Raw genomic sequence first — 15025 nt, forward strand, 5'->3', positions numbered from 1 at the left:
AAAAAAAAAAACAACCCACAAGCCATAGGATAAGCTATCCAATAGATTCTCTTAACAACATATTTCTGTAATATTACAATGAAAAAAAGAAAAGAATTTAAATCATTCTGCTCTGCAGTTCAACCTTCACCACATTCATAAGAAACTTGCTTCCTAAAAAGCTTTAATTAATAAAAGACTTAAAAATATGTCAGTCCATTCACAGTCAAAATTGTAAGTTGGGCCTTGGTTATGAATAAATTTAAATTATTAAATGATTTCTTTATCAATAGCAGTGTTTTTAAATTAATGGGATTTTTTTCTTGAAAATAAATTTGAGAACTACGCTCTTGGTGAAATGCAAGAAGCGAAGTAATTTTCAAGGTAACTGGCATGCCAAAACAAAAAAAAAAACTAAAACAAAACACCACCAAACCCTATCTGTTTTGCAGTAGTACATTGACCCTCACGAGAATTAGATGACCTGTATCATTAAAAAGTTAACTTTTAGTTATATGGCTGCATCTACAATAAGAGGAAAATGGCCCAGGCAGGAAAATCCGAAATCACACCTTTACACAAAACTGAATTGTATAGTTGTCAGAAGTTTGTAAGGTAGATATGCTTAAAAGCATCTAATATTTCATCCATGCCTAGAGTAATTAAAAAGAAGACTTTCATGTAAATAGTTTAAATAAACATCATTACTTTTGTATTAGAAATTTCTGTTACTTTTATATTATGCCTCCCAGACGATTGATATTAGACATTACAAAAATCTGCTCTATGTTGCAGTTGATAGTAGACTGTAGTTTTTAAAGGTGAAATTAGAAAAATGCTGTTTCAAAAGGAGGAAAGAAAAAAAAAAAGCAAGGCATTAGGTTAAATATTAATTTGAATGTCTACAATAATGGGTATATACACTATTTAAGGAAGTCATTATTCCACTGTGTAGTCAACAAGAGTATCGATTAGAATTAATTCACTACAAAAAGTCTCCAATCATTTTTAACATAAGTTTTTCCTCTTTAACAGTACCCTGAAGCTTGTCTTTTTCGTGGTCAATTTAGCAACAAATTTGCAATTAATCATTTGTTGATTGCAATGAATGGTCTGTCGATAATATGCAGCTTACATTGCTAAAAGGGTTATACAGAGCTTTATTGTTTTCCTTTTGTCTTGGGAACACTTTGTCTAGCTGTGTTTCCTAGAATGGATTTTGAATAGATGTTTTGAAGTAACGCTTGCCAGTTTTAAAGAGACACCATGGACTGCTCGGAGAGCATTAATCAAGATATGCCCTAACTTTCTTCTGGCATTACAGTATTTGGACATCTGTTCTGACTCCTTATATGTGAAGTAGGACACATTGGCATAAATGAAGGGTTTCATTATCTTAAATGTCATAACATTTGTTTGAATTACTTTGTGTAGATTTTAAATGCTGAAATTGTAATCTTGTTTTTTTATAGATTTCATTGTCCTTTCAAAAGACTATAAAATGGAAGCCTTTTAAAAATTCCATCCATAATTCCGAAAGCATAATTTACAATTTGTGCAATAACAGTAAAATTGCTGTAGATGATACTTTAGTAATTTTGAATACTGTGAGTATTTCAACTAGAAGAAAACTAAGGGCAAAAAATGCTTCTTATTCCAGAATCAGTGTTTTTGTCACAGTTAATGCATAAATGAAGGCCATTATGAAATGCCCCTTTGAGGAATGTTGACATGGATTCATTTCTTTGGAAAGTCATGGCAGCTCGAACTGCAACTTTCATTTTATCAGAAAGAAATGCCTGTTATGTTCCAGGTTGTTCTTAAAGGAGTCTCTTGATAGTATCTTTCATGCTTTGGGGTAGGAAATGGCTTTGAATACAATGTACAGAGCTGAAACTAAAAGAAAGATTAATTTCTCGTCTCAGATATTTCCAAAAGTTTGGAAATGTTTGGTTTGCACTGATCTTTAAATTGCATACATTTTTGTAGGTTTTGATTGTTCATTAGCAAAACTAAAACACTAGTAAAAGTAGGATTTAACGGATTTACGTTGCCGTTATTAATGCTAGTATTATTCAAAATAGTTACAACCATTAAAACATTCTTACTCCCAGATAACTTCTGATGTCATATGGATGTGATATTTATGCTTGAGTAAAAGTTAATATTAACTACATTTGTCTTCTCTGGAATTACAAGGATTACTTATTACAAACATTGGCAAGACAAGTGTCTGCTTACTGCGCAGCAAATTTGGGAATACTAGCTTGTCATTTTGTATTGATTACATTATTTAAGTAGCTGAGCAAAGCAGCACTTTACAAACAGGTGCTCTTTGATTTGCAAATTTATAAAAATCTAGGAGCAGCTTTCAGCCTCCTGCATTGTTGGTTTTTAAGGTGAAAAGTTGAAGGGTGATTTGAGTATGTTTTCATTTAGACCAAAGATTTATTTAAAACTTCTGGCTTGTGAAGCAAATTAGGTTGTTGTTACCAAAAAGCAGTGCGGTTCTCCATGTGTAAAATCCGTTTGTAACATAAGTATCTGGCCTGGAGTTCAGAGAAACTCTCTCCTTCATGTTGTTTGCAGTGAAATTTTGTTGATCTGACTTTGACCTATATACATACACTTTGACCAATATACATACTCTACATTGAGAGCAGCCTTGAGGAGAAGGACTTGGGGGTGCTGGTGGATGAGAAACTCAACATGACTTGGCAGTGCACTGCAGTGGGCTGCATCTAAAGATGCTGGCAGTGGGCTGCATCTAAAGAAGCGTGGCCAGCAGGGTGAGGGAGGGGATTCTGCCCCTCTTCCCTCATGAGATCCCACCTGGAGTACTGCGTCCAGCTCTGGGGCTCTCAACATAAGAAGGACATGGACCTGTTGGAGTGGGTCCAGAGGAAGGCCACAAAGATGATCAGAGGGCTGGAGCACCTCTCCTATGAGGACAGGCTGAGAGCGTTGGGGTTGTTCAGCCTGGAGAAGAGAAGGTTCCAGGGAGACTTTATTGTGGCCGTTCAGTACTTAAAGGGGGCTGCAGGAGAGATGCTGAGCGATCAGGGAGTGGAGCGATAGGACGAGGGGGAGTAGTTTTAAACTGAAAGAGGGGAGATTCAGATTAGATATTAGGAAGAAATTCTTGACTGTGAGGGTGGTGAGAGCCTGGCCCAGGTTGGCCAGAGAAGCTGTGGCTGCCCCATCCCTGGAGGGGTTCAAGACCAGGCTGGATGGGGCTTGGAGCAACCTGGTCTGGTGGGAGGTGTCCCTGCCCAGGGCAGGGGGGTTGGAACTGGATGATCTTTAAGGTCCCTTCCAACCCAAACCATCCTATGATTCCAAATAAAAGTATAGCTTGCCATTTCTGCATGCTTATAATAAGTCTCTGCATGTACGTGGCTGTATATTCCAAACTAAGAGCATTATTTTAGTGGATACTGGCTTCAGAGAAGAAAGTAACAAAGGAATTTATTTTCCCACTCTGCTTGTTTCTGCCTCTGCACTGCAGCTTGCTGCACCCTAAGCTCATCGTTGGGGACTGACTCTGTTAACTAGATAATGAATTTGGAGAATTGTACCCCGGTATTTAGTGTAAACAACTTAGCCTGCTGGAAAACCTGATCTGTATTGGAAATCCTGAGTAAATGGGACTTATGCAAGGAGTTTTTATGCAGATATAGAAACCTCCCAAACAATTTGAAGCTGAGAATAGGATAGTGGTATAATATATTCAAAGCTACCATGAAAGCCATAAGTTGCTAAACAACCATGACGCACTGAGCCTGTCCAGATGGTTAAGCAAAAAGCATTATGCAAGTGCACACTTGGGAGGGGAATTTTTTTTGTCAGAAAATTTAAGGAATTTTTCAATTCCACTCATTATACTCTCCTCTAGACTTTTTCACCAGTGTTCTGCAACCTTGGGTCTATGGCATGTGAAAGGCATCAAAACCAGTTCCTTACTCCTCTCTGAAGGGTCAGTGCAGTACTTCTAAAGCAATTCAGACATTTTGATTTCTTGGGTTCCAAATTCTGTATGTGTGAATTTGTAATAAAGGGCTTTAGGGCAGTTCCCAGGGTTTCTGACCACATCAAGAACCAAACTTTTTATTTTGCTGTGAGACTGCTTAATGGTGAAGGGGTATTGCATAAAATTCTAGTGAAATATACAGTTGGTAGTTTCTAAAGTTGCTGGGTGTTTTTTCCTTTTCAGCTGAAACCAACTTTAACTGCCTGCTAGTTTTGTTAAGAAATTTTTATAGTTCTTAATTATTTGTGAATTAGGTACAATAAAGGGCAATTTTTTGTTGCTTCCAAGTACCAACATTCTGTTAATAACCTGTGACTTATTCCCTTTATACCACATAATAGAACTTCTCTGAGGAATAAACAAATGTATTTAACCTCAAAGCCTTTTAATGTCCAGAGACTGCAAAAATAGGTACTGCATAACCTCTGTGTGCCGTACGCTGGGTAGATCATCTCTGTAAAATGTTTTACATACCTAAATTATTAATTCAAAGCAGCTATAGAGAAAGCTTGATCTGTTTCAGGAGGAAAATGTGTAGTAAAAAAAAAATTGACTGCACCTGCCATAAACACATCTTCACATTTGGACAGCTTTTAACACTTTCCCATATATCCAAATACTAAGTTCTGTAATACTACTTTTCATTCTATAAGCCACGTAATGTTTTATGTTTTTTTGGAATACATGATCTTATTATTCTTACAGAATATCTTTTTCAGACCATAAACACTAGATAGGACGATATCTAGTTCCATTTTTCAGTCTAGTTTGTATTTCAGATAGGCATTACTGCAGAGCCTAGGCTTTACTTAGCTTGAGAGCACTTGATTACTTGATAAACACCCTGTTTATATGGACTAATTCTATTAAGTTTTGGGGATAGCAGGTCTATTTCAGAGAATGTTAACTTCCTATTTCTCATTAAAATTTTGGTCATTGCCAAATTATGTGATTAGGTTTTGCACTCTGGGAAGAAGTCTGGACACTGTGTATGAAGACTAGTATGATTCACCTTTAAAGTTCCAAATTTGAGGAACAATAACAGTAAAACTGGTGTGTGATCAAGGTGATCAAGACCCCTAGCAGGGTCTAATCTGTTCAGTCTTAATACCTTTATAAACCATTTAATTTCATTCTATTTCTGCAGTACCCTTTTAGATACTCGGAGAAACCGCTGTGGTGGGAGTAAGCTTGGGATGAGTAGCTCATGTGAATCTAACTCATAATTCTTGGAGTCTTCTCGGCTGGCCAGTTATTTTCAGTCTACCTGTTCAATAGGTTTGTCTCAGGGTAGTGAAAATCTAAATAAAAACAAAGGCCTTTAGGCCAGTACATTGTCAGTAGGTGGATCTCACATCTGAATGTCTAGGCGGGTTTGGAGATAGTGGAAAGAGTAAGTCTGAGAAAGGTGTTTTCTTAGACATAGCTCTTATGCTTAAAACAATGGAAAAATATATTAGTCATCCACAGACTCTCTGAACTCATCATTTCTTGATACTCACCTGGAGTATGCAGGCTAGTGGTATTGGCAGGGACTCTCCTTCCTCTGCAGGGCAGACGTGTTGTGGTAAATTTATCATCTCAGGAAAAAAGTGAGGGCTGGAATAGAAGAAAAAGGCACTGACACTGATCCTGGAAAATGATGCCAGAGAGGGAAGTTCTTGAAGAAAATGTTGGGAGAAATTCCTGAAAGGGAGAGAGTTGGTGTTAGTGATAAATAGCTGCTTGTCCAATAGTATGAAATGTACAAGTTAACTATCCTTTTTTGGGGACAAAAAACCTCCTGGAGGTTTGGCTCATTTACCACAAATCAAATAGAGAAAATGGTGAAGGTGTAGAATGTCAATGATAATGCAATTAGAAAAGGGCAAGAGGACAATCCTAAAACCTTTCCAATGAAGAAGCCTGACACAAATTAAAAACATTTTAAAATAATAGCCTGACTCCCAAGGAGATGAAGAAAACCTGTGTCTGATAGCTCTATGTCTGCTTAGTTGGGGATACACAGGTGAAGACAAAACCAAGAAATTAAAGTAACAGGATTCAGAAAATATTTTGATCAGTGCAACACAAGAACAAGTGCAGATATTGCGAAAAAGTCAAGAAAGTTCTGTTAGGCCTATAAAAAAGAGCAAAGAGGCTATATAAAAGATGGGAGGGAGAGGATCTTAAAAAGTTTGTCATGAATCAATGAGAGAGAAAGAGAGAATATCTGTAGCTAAATGATATAACATCTAATTTATGAGTATGTTGAGGGGTTTTATAAATTAATATTTTTTTGTCCAATAGGGAAGGTAATAAATAATATTCTAATGCAAAAATTTAAATTTCAAATTGAAAACATAATGAATGAGGAAAACAGTGACCTTTTCCAATTAGGAGAAGAATATTCTTTCAGAGTGTAAATCAATGAGAGATGTTTCAGTGGTATGCATACTTCTTATAAAAATAAATATCTGCTATGGAAACAAATGAATAACATAAATATGTATTAAAATTATAAGGCTCTGTTGCCAAGGCTTTGACTAACAAGTTATGGGAAGTTATTAAGGAGAAGTCAGGTGAACATTTATTATTTGATCCCTATCAAGCAAATGAGCATATAAAATGGGTGGTGATAAAAGATTTGGCTTGAACCCCAGTGAAGATTTTAGAGGACTGCTCAAACTGTTGCATTTCAGGCATAACTTCATAAAGTTAAAAAGCTAGATATGCTCAGCTTCTTGTATGATTAATAACAAAAGATTTCTCAGTGATGATTCATAACAGAAACTTGTCTACATGCCTTTTGGAAGAACATTTCCAAAAAGCTTTATTTCAACTGTTGAGCATACTGGGAGGACAAGAGAGATCATCCTGCCAGTTTAGGCACCTAAAATAAGGGTCTAAATTTAGCCTCTGAGAGTACTACTCTAATACCAATTTAAAGCTCAAAGTGGGGATTTGGGTATTTTTTTCCGGTGTTACGGTTTTTTTGTTAGAACAGTATTTGAAAACCATAAATAAGTTGATTTTAACATTTCAAGACAGTATATAAGCAATTATTCCTTATCCCAAATATGCCTTTTTCTTAATGTTGAGTTTTTATTTTGATGGCAATAATTAGTATTTCCCAAAGAAATGCTTTTGATTTTTTGGGGACAACTACTTACTCTTCTCTCCTCAGAACTGCAAAAGTTTTGGATGTGAAAGTCTAGGAAGTCATTTCAAGCTAGACAGGCTCTTGATGTAAACAATTTCTGTACTTTTTACTGCCTATACCTGTGAGCCATTGCTGCGTGTTTCTGAAGAACAGCTAAAGTTACAGCAAATGGCATTGTATTGCATTACTTATATTGACTTTCAATCTGAGCGGTGTCCTTGGTTGTGTTATGCTCAAACTCATTGTGGAGAATAATTTGGGACAATTTCAACATAGTTCTTCATCAGCAGTTATCAGAAATGCTGCGAAAGGTTTACCACAGAACTTTTTATTATACGAGATATTTAATCCGCTCTCTATATGGCTATGTTGGCTGATTGCCAGGTGATCACTTTTCTTCTTCTCTTTTTAGTGACCACATAAACACTCAGCATGGATCTAGAAGAACCCTTCTCTAGTTACAGTAAATTTAGGGTGACCAAATATAAAGGAAGGAAGATGTGCTCAGTAACACGGTGTATCCCCAGTGGAGCTCACCTTACAGGGTACACGTCCTCTGCATCATATTGAGTCATGAGGCACAATTTTAAGTCATCTAGTCTGATAATAACCTGACTGCCTTCTCTCCCAGGCTTCTTTGATGGTCCTTGAATTTATTAGTGACTTAAAAATACATATAAATAGAGATATAGTGTCAGTTTCTGAAAACCAAAATAGCTCCTCAAAGAAAATTCGGGAGATACTAGTAGAAAGGTTTATCTTACAGGACTGGTCCCTACACGGCTGGGACCTGGCATCACCCTCTATGAACTGAACAGTAGTAAATCCTGATGAGTCAATCTGTGTGTGTGTCCACTAGCTGTGTGTTACGGAGTTATCAATAGGAAGAACATAGCGGTGGGTTGGGTTTTTTCACAAACACATCTTTTCCTGCCATATGGATTCCACTTTGTGTCTGTGTGAAACATTTCTACTACCAAATTATGTGTACATAGTGTCAGAAACTCGTCAGAGATCTGATTTCAAATGCAAAGAGAGAGGGAATATGCTTACATTTGAAGGCCTGTTCCAAATATTTTGTTACAATTTCCAGATATATCGTCCTCTGGTCTTGTGCCTGTCATTTTAAAATACGGTGGTTACTGACGTTTCATCCTGGGTTTAGAGGTGTTACCTATTTAAATGCGTGTTTAAAATATGAACTGTCACTTGAATTAGTAATACGTGTACAGTTGAAATGTATTTAAACATGACCATTGGAGCCCTGGCTGTCAAGAATATCACTGACAAAATGAATAGCATTATCTTGACAATTTGTGTGTTTTTCTCAGAAAACCGGGAACACAAGTTTCTCAGATTATTTCTTAAGTGAATCATCATTATCTTTATTATGTTTTACTGGAGCTGTATCAAAAAGGGCTTGAAATCTCTTCTTGCTCTGACCTTTTCAACTATCACCTTTCTCAGATATACTGGCTCAGAATATCATGAGAAACTAAGACGACTATAGTAACTAGTGTTTCACCAAAAACAAAAGTATTAATTAACTTTTTTTTGGACAATGTCTTACTTTGTCTCTCAGGTTAATGCGTGTAATTTAATCAAAAATATCTGGGATTCAAATATGAAATGACAGCTTGATTCAAACAAGGCAGGACCTGAAGCTTCTTGACTAACTTTTTCTAGATTTGGATCAAGTGGTTCAGTACAAGCCATATTGTTTGCTTATCTGAGACTGTTGATTATTTCTGAGACTGTTGATTATTATGGGGTGGGAAATATTAAAAACAAAAGGATAGTTTTTGCTTTTTGTGTGTATATGCAGAAAGTGGAATGCATAATCATAAGAATATTTATCTAGAAAATAATTTTTAGTCTTGAGCCACTGCAGTGAACTTTTCTTAGTCTATTCTCAATGCTATTTTTTTGTACATGTGTACTATTCCACATTAATAACTGATGTGAGCTAACTGGTTGTTCAGGTTAGATTTGCATTCTGATCCAAAGATTACAGGTTGCTGAATTATCCCTTAAGCTTCCTAGCCTTGTGGATCCATTAAGCCTTAATTAAAGAAGCATCTTAGAAAAAAATAATCAGACCATTTATATCCCGAGAAGATGCACATTGGTCACTTGTTTGTTCACCAGCATAAAAATTATTATTTAATGGAAATTTTAATCACAGCAAGCTTATAGATAGACATATATTAAATGCATTAATCTTTCTATAAGGTTATTCACAATGTATAAGGTTACTCCTCTGAAAAGACTGCTTCAGATTGCTTTCCGGTAATGCTAATACCCATTAAAAAGATGAATATATATGTGTGTAAGTCAATCATAAGGTATTAAAGAGGTGTAGCAACTTAAGCTTCTTTTCTTCTTGGCAGGTCACTTTGAGAAATGCCCTAGTTCAATTAAAATATTTTTTCCATTTCCTAGGAGTAGATTCAGATATGCTCTGTCTGTTCTCTATCTTATCTTCACTGTCAGGATTTAAAACAAACCTGAGTGAGATAGAAGAAGGATAGTCCAGCTACTTTAGACTATGAACAGGTTCAAATTAAGGGTGTAAATATGTGTGTACGTCTGCCTGTTCATCACATATATGTCCAGGTTGGATATTTGGGAGATACAGAGGTGTGTTTTTCAAGAGTCTGTTTACAATTTTAGAATTTAAACTGGGATAAACTGCATCTTGTGTTCTTCTGACACTAATTCCTTCATCTCTCCTTTCAAAATAGTGAGTGGAAAGCATCTAAATTAGAGAGGAATACAAAAGAGAACGAGGTGTGTTAGCTTTTTTCAGATTAGATCAGTGATACTATGAAGCGAAAGTTCAGAGAAATTACCATCATCCAGGCTATTGTCATATATTGCATATGACATGTAAATGACTGTAAAAATATCTATATCTTAAAATATCTTAAAAAAGAAAAGTATTTTAGACTAGTAGCATATAACTCAAATATTCATAGAATATTCTTAGAAAGATGAAATTGTCAAATTAGTTACTTATTTCAGTTTTTAAATGCTCTGTGCTCAACATTACTTTGTCACCAGCACTGATTTTGATGCAAAAGTAAGTGTTGCTGAAAAAACTCCATTCTTCGATGTTTGGTGAAAAATAATACAATGCTTTAAGTAAAATCTCCATTCTTCGATGCTTTGGTGAAAAATAATACAATGCTTTAAGTATAAAATGAGCTTTGTGACTGAAGCGTGAGTGTAGTGAAATGTGCTGGTTTCATATTGCAGTGATCCCGTAAGACCTTCCTCCTCTTTTCACCTTGCACCAGGCCTGACAGCGTTGTATCTCCTCAGATTATTATTAATAATAAAGCTCTTGCAATTTTTAGGCATGTTTGTGTGCACTTATGGCGCACACAAATAGAAAATATTTAGATACAGGTATAGTGCTACTGGAAAATTGTATTTCAGGCTAGCATACGTGGCAATTTATTAATAAAATTTAATAAATAATGCCCACAGGTGATACTAATTATACACCAGTATCTGGCTGTCAAATGACCTTTCTAAAAAAAACCTACTCATTTCTTACCTGGCTAGGTAATACCATGAAGCATGTGAGTTAGCTTTACTGACTCCTTTTACATCCGTTTTATTATCAAATACAAAAATCATTTCTCATACTTTAGTGGCCATCCAAAATACCAGGTACCAGCAAAGGTCAGCATATTAAAGCGACAATATGGGAACAATATTCAACTTACCAGGCATGTGGATATTGCTCGGTTTCTCAGCCTAGTTAATGAGGTGATTTTAATATAGTTTGTGATACAAAAAAAAAAATTAATTCTCCATTGGTCCAACAACAGTTGTACGCTCTAATCAGGTGAGGCTGGATCCCTCTTTTAAAAAGGCTGAATGAAGTCTTCTAAAATAAATCCTATTTCAAATGTAGCCAAAAACAGCTCACAGTGAAGGACACTCTGCTCTCTTCGTTGAAACACAGAACTTTTAGTGGTTGTTCCTCAGGATCCAGGGATGGCATCCGGTAACTCCTGCAGCTCTTGGGGGACAGAACTTGCATTCCTACCCACTTTCGAGTTCCTCTTAATTCTTACAGTTATTTTTCATTTATTTATGCTGGGATGCCTGCTGCTATCTTAACAAATAGAAGATGGTAGACATTTGAAAAACAGAAAATTCTATGTAGTTTTTTTTATTTTCTCTCTCTTTTTTTTTTTTATTTTATTTTTCCCTAAGATCCCTAAGGATTATTTTGCTAACACGCAACAAGCATGGGCTAATTTCAGATTTTCCTATAGTGTGGAGTTATGGGTGGGAAGAGGTTCCTGTGCTGGGGAACTGAAGAATTCTGTACATCAGACTTGATTGAGAGTTCAAAAGAGCAGTTGGGCAGTAGAAACTGAAGAAAGCCTTAGCAGCTCCCCTACTTTCAAGCTTATCTGTGCGTAGTTACTACTTTGGTTTACCATCTCCATTAATAAAAATAGCCTTTCAACAATTTTTTTATGAAGTGGGTCTGGCATGTTGCTCTCTTGTGTTGTGCCTGTCAAAATTAGCTTTGTGTATTAGTTGTGGTTTGTTTTTTTTTTTTACCTCTGAGCTCATTAAGTTAGTTGATCCATTTTGGAGTCAGAAAATGTTCAGGCAGGGGGAAATTTTGATCGAATCAACCTTGCGTGGAAACAACTGCCTGTTTGCCATCTGCAGTGGGCATTGATCCCTAGCTTGTTTGTGCCTTGCATTTGTTATGCATGAGTAAGCACATTAGCCTTTTCATTTCATTCATTAGACAGTTAGTCCTTGATTAGTGTTTCCTACTTTCTGTCAAATATGCTACTACTCCTTTATTCATTTTGCCTTGGGTTCTGTCTTTTTCTTTTGCTTCAGTGTGTAGAAAATGAACAGTTAAACCACAACAGTAGACCTTTGATTTCTTTTTTCATATAGAACTGGCTAACAAACATACTCTTCTAATGTTGGCATGTCTAATGTTGGGATAAAGTAGGAATGATGGGTCTTTCTAAAGTTAACAGAGTTATTATTTTAGTTCAGCTGCCAGACTGGGTTTAGAAGTGTGATGTCTCAGGGTTTACTGTCAGCTTTATTTCATCCAGCTCCAAGAAGTGTGGGATCACCTGGATACTTGTGGATATTTCCCTTGTAAAATTGCATAGCACATGAAAATAAATCTAAAGAAAGGCTGAGTGCAGTTTGAGAAAACAGCCCCGAAAGGTTCAGGTGACAGTTTGGATGACAGGGCAGAACAATAAGGCATTTTATGACCAACAGCGGTTCATTCACTAGGGGGGTTTTTGCTGTCACTGCTTTGTAGAACACTCAAATGTTAAATGACATTTCCATGCTTAAAGATAGTACGGAAATAAATAAATAATGTTCTAATGTGCATAAAGCAACAAACTATACATATCTTTAGAAACTACACGATGAGATCATGAATAAATTGAATATTTCAATGGAGTCAGTACATTTAGCGAAACCACTAATTGCCTTTATTTAATCAGCGTTCACAAGTTTTTCCTAAAAATTCTATGCTGTGTTACCTCATTATGTTGGTAGAGTATGTGTAAAATCTTGTGACTTATTTATTGCTTTTTTCTTCATAATCTTAAAAGTTTATTTAAATGTTATCAATCTATCTGAACAATTTTATCTCTTACGGGATATTAAAGTTCATACATTTATTTTTTTCTAAGTACCCTTGAATTAGTAAACCAAACCTGAAGGTTAGACCAGTCTGCTCTCTGGCGCATGGCCTATTTAAGATAAATATAAATAAAGCTATTTTAATCATAAAGTGTTGCATCCATTTTTTATATTATTGGGTACCGGAATATCTGCACTAAATACTTACTTGCTTATTTGAAATTTATATTAACATCAATTTTATTTAAAAATATTTTAAACAAAATATTCTAATCAAGTTTGGAATCAGCAATAAGATAAATTTTAAGTAAAGTATTTCATTTTGGTTTTCTCCCAAATACTAATTTTGAAAATCATTTAGAACTATAGACTTCCTACAGAATTTGATACTTCTCTCAACTTCTTAGTTTTTATATTTCCATAATAGTAAATATATTTCCATGGTAAATAATGTATTTTTTTCTTATACATGCTAGTTGATTACAGTGATAGTTTTCTTTATACGTTTTATCAAACTCTATTTACATGGAAACTGGAATTCATTTAGATTTCATACTAACTGAACTAATTCTTCTTATATTTATATTTGTATATATGATGCATTTTAAGGAATAATTATAAAAACATGATCATAATTGATTTTTCTGTGATTACTATCTCATGCAAGACTGAAGAGTTGGTAGATTTCATGCTTTTCACACCTCATCTAATACACACATTATAAGATGAAAAAACTTTTTACTTTCTTAATTCACAGTTTGTAAATTTTTAATGATTAGTATGTGAAATAAATATTACATGATCTGGAATGAGAAAAACATTATTTTCCTACCTGCAGAGGGGATAAATACAAAAATGCTGTGATAACTGATTCTAGCCCATCAGTTCCCAATATTCTATTTTCAGCAGCTCTTACCACCACAATGATTTGAATCTTTTTAAGATGTTTTACACATCTAAGTATTTGATACAACTGTTTCATTTTGCATACACATTATGTAAAGGCATTATTAGCATCATTTACTATATGTTTTGATAAAATTAATTTAATTAACACCTCTTTTTTATATTAAAAATCAATTTTTTACCACGTGATTTCACACCCTGACATAGAGCAAATGGGGCATCTCCTGGCATTTATTTCCATTTTCTGTCAGATTTTAGAGAAAGCTATTGAATGGCTATATGTAAATATTAACATGTGTAACGGTGCTGAATATATCACTCAGCTTTACTAAAGGAATAGATTTCAGACTTTATTTAGCATTCCAACAAAGAAAAACTCGTATGAATGGACTTATTGTTAACCTTCACCAGGTCTGGATGATATTTGCTGTTCAGAAGTTGACAACACTGTCAGTAAACATAACCATCATGTCTGATTTGTAAGAAGGAATATTGGAGACTGCAACAAGTGTAATAAATTATTCAGTTCAGATATATCCCATGCTTGCAACGGTGTACCTGTAAACTTTCTAAGTGATGAGAGTGTTGCTCTTGTTGAAAATGGCAGTCCACAAAACACCTTACAAATAAATGGTATGTCTTGTTTACAGTTTTGGTCTTCTGCTTTGCAGTTTTCCTGTAATGAGAGATCTATGGTTTTCTTTTTCCTGTTAGGATGCTTCAATTGCCCACAGATTCCATATCATGAGAGAAAAACACCCAGAGAAGTTCAACAGTAGGTAAGAAGCTAAAAAATATTTGCACGCGAAAAGATTCTTTCCGTGTTATTATGGTTTGTTCTGTCAGGGGTTAAATTTTGCACATCCTTTAAAATATTGATTCTTCTAAAAGAGAGGAAATTGGTGCATTTTATATTAAGTATACGCTCCCAGACTGCTTGCAATGTAACTGTTTTATATCTGGTATTTCAACCGAAATGAATAGGATTATAAATAAACTGTTCTCGCAGGCGAAATGTTTGACTGGTAAGACTAGCATGGACAAGATGATGCATTGTGGTATCGGAGGATCCCTGAATTGACACTTTGCCATTAGGCACTGAAGAACACTTATTAGACAGCTGCAGATGGTGATCCTTATGTTTCATTCCCACACGCACTCTGGTACATTGACAGGGGGCTCTTCCATATATACTCTTAGTAAGGGCAAGTGAATGCCATTTTACACATAAATGCTTTTATCATTAAACAGCTTTGGATATGTAAAAAAAAGTCAGGAATGAGACTTTGCATCTGTTCCTTGTGTTGCTT

General features: G+C 35.3%; 1 protein-coding gene across 9 annotated transcripts in view; it reads left to right on the forward strand.

Moving 5' to 3' along the window:
* DGKB (diacylglycerol kinase, beta 90kDa) overlaps positions 1-15025 on the forward strand; it is a 467667-nt gene that overhangs the window by 308371 nt on the left and 144271 nt on the right. For all 9 annotated transcript variants that reach the window (XM_014937895.1, XM_014937893.1, XM_014937903.1 and 6 more), the window contains one exon: positions 14430-14494. In XM_014937895.1, the coding sequence (XP_014793381.1) occupies positions 14430-14494 (65 nt within the window). The remainder of the gene's footprint in view (positions 1-14429; positions 14495-15025) is intronic.

Source organism: Calidris pugnax, unplaced genomic scaffold, assembly GCF_001431845.1.
Source record: "Calidris pugnax isolate Ruff unplaced genomic scaffold, ASM143184v1 scaffold11, whole genome shotgun sequence".
NCBI classification, from domain to species: domain Eukaryota; kingdom Metazoa; phylum Chordata; class Aves; order Charadriiformes; family Scolopacidae; genus Calidris; species Calidris pugnax.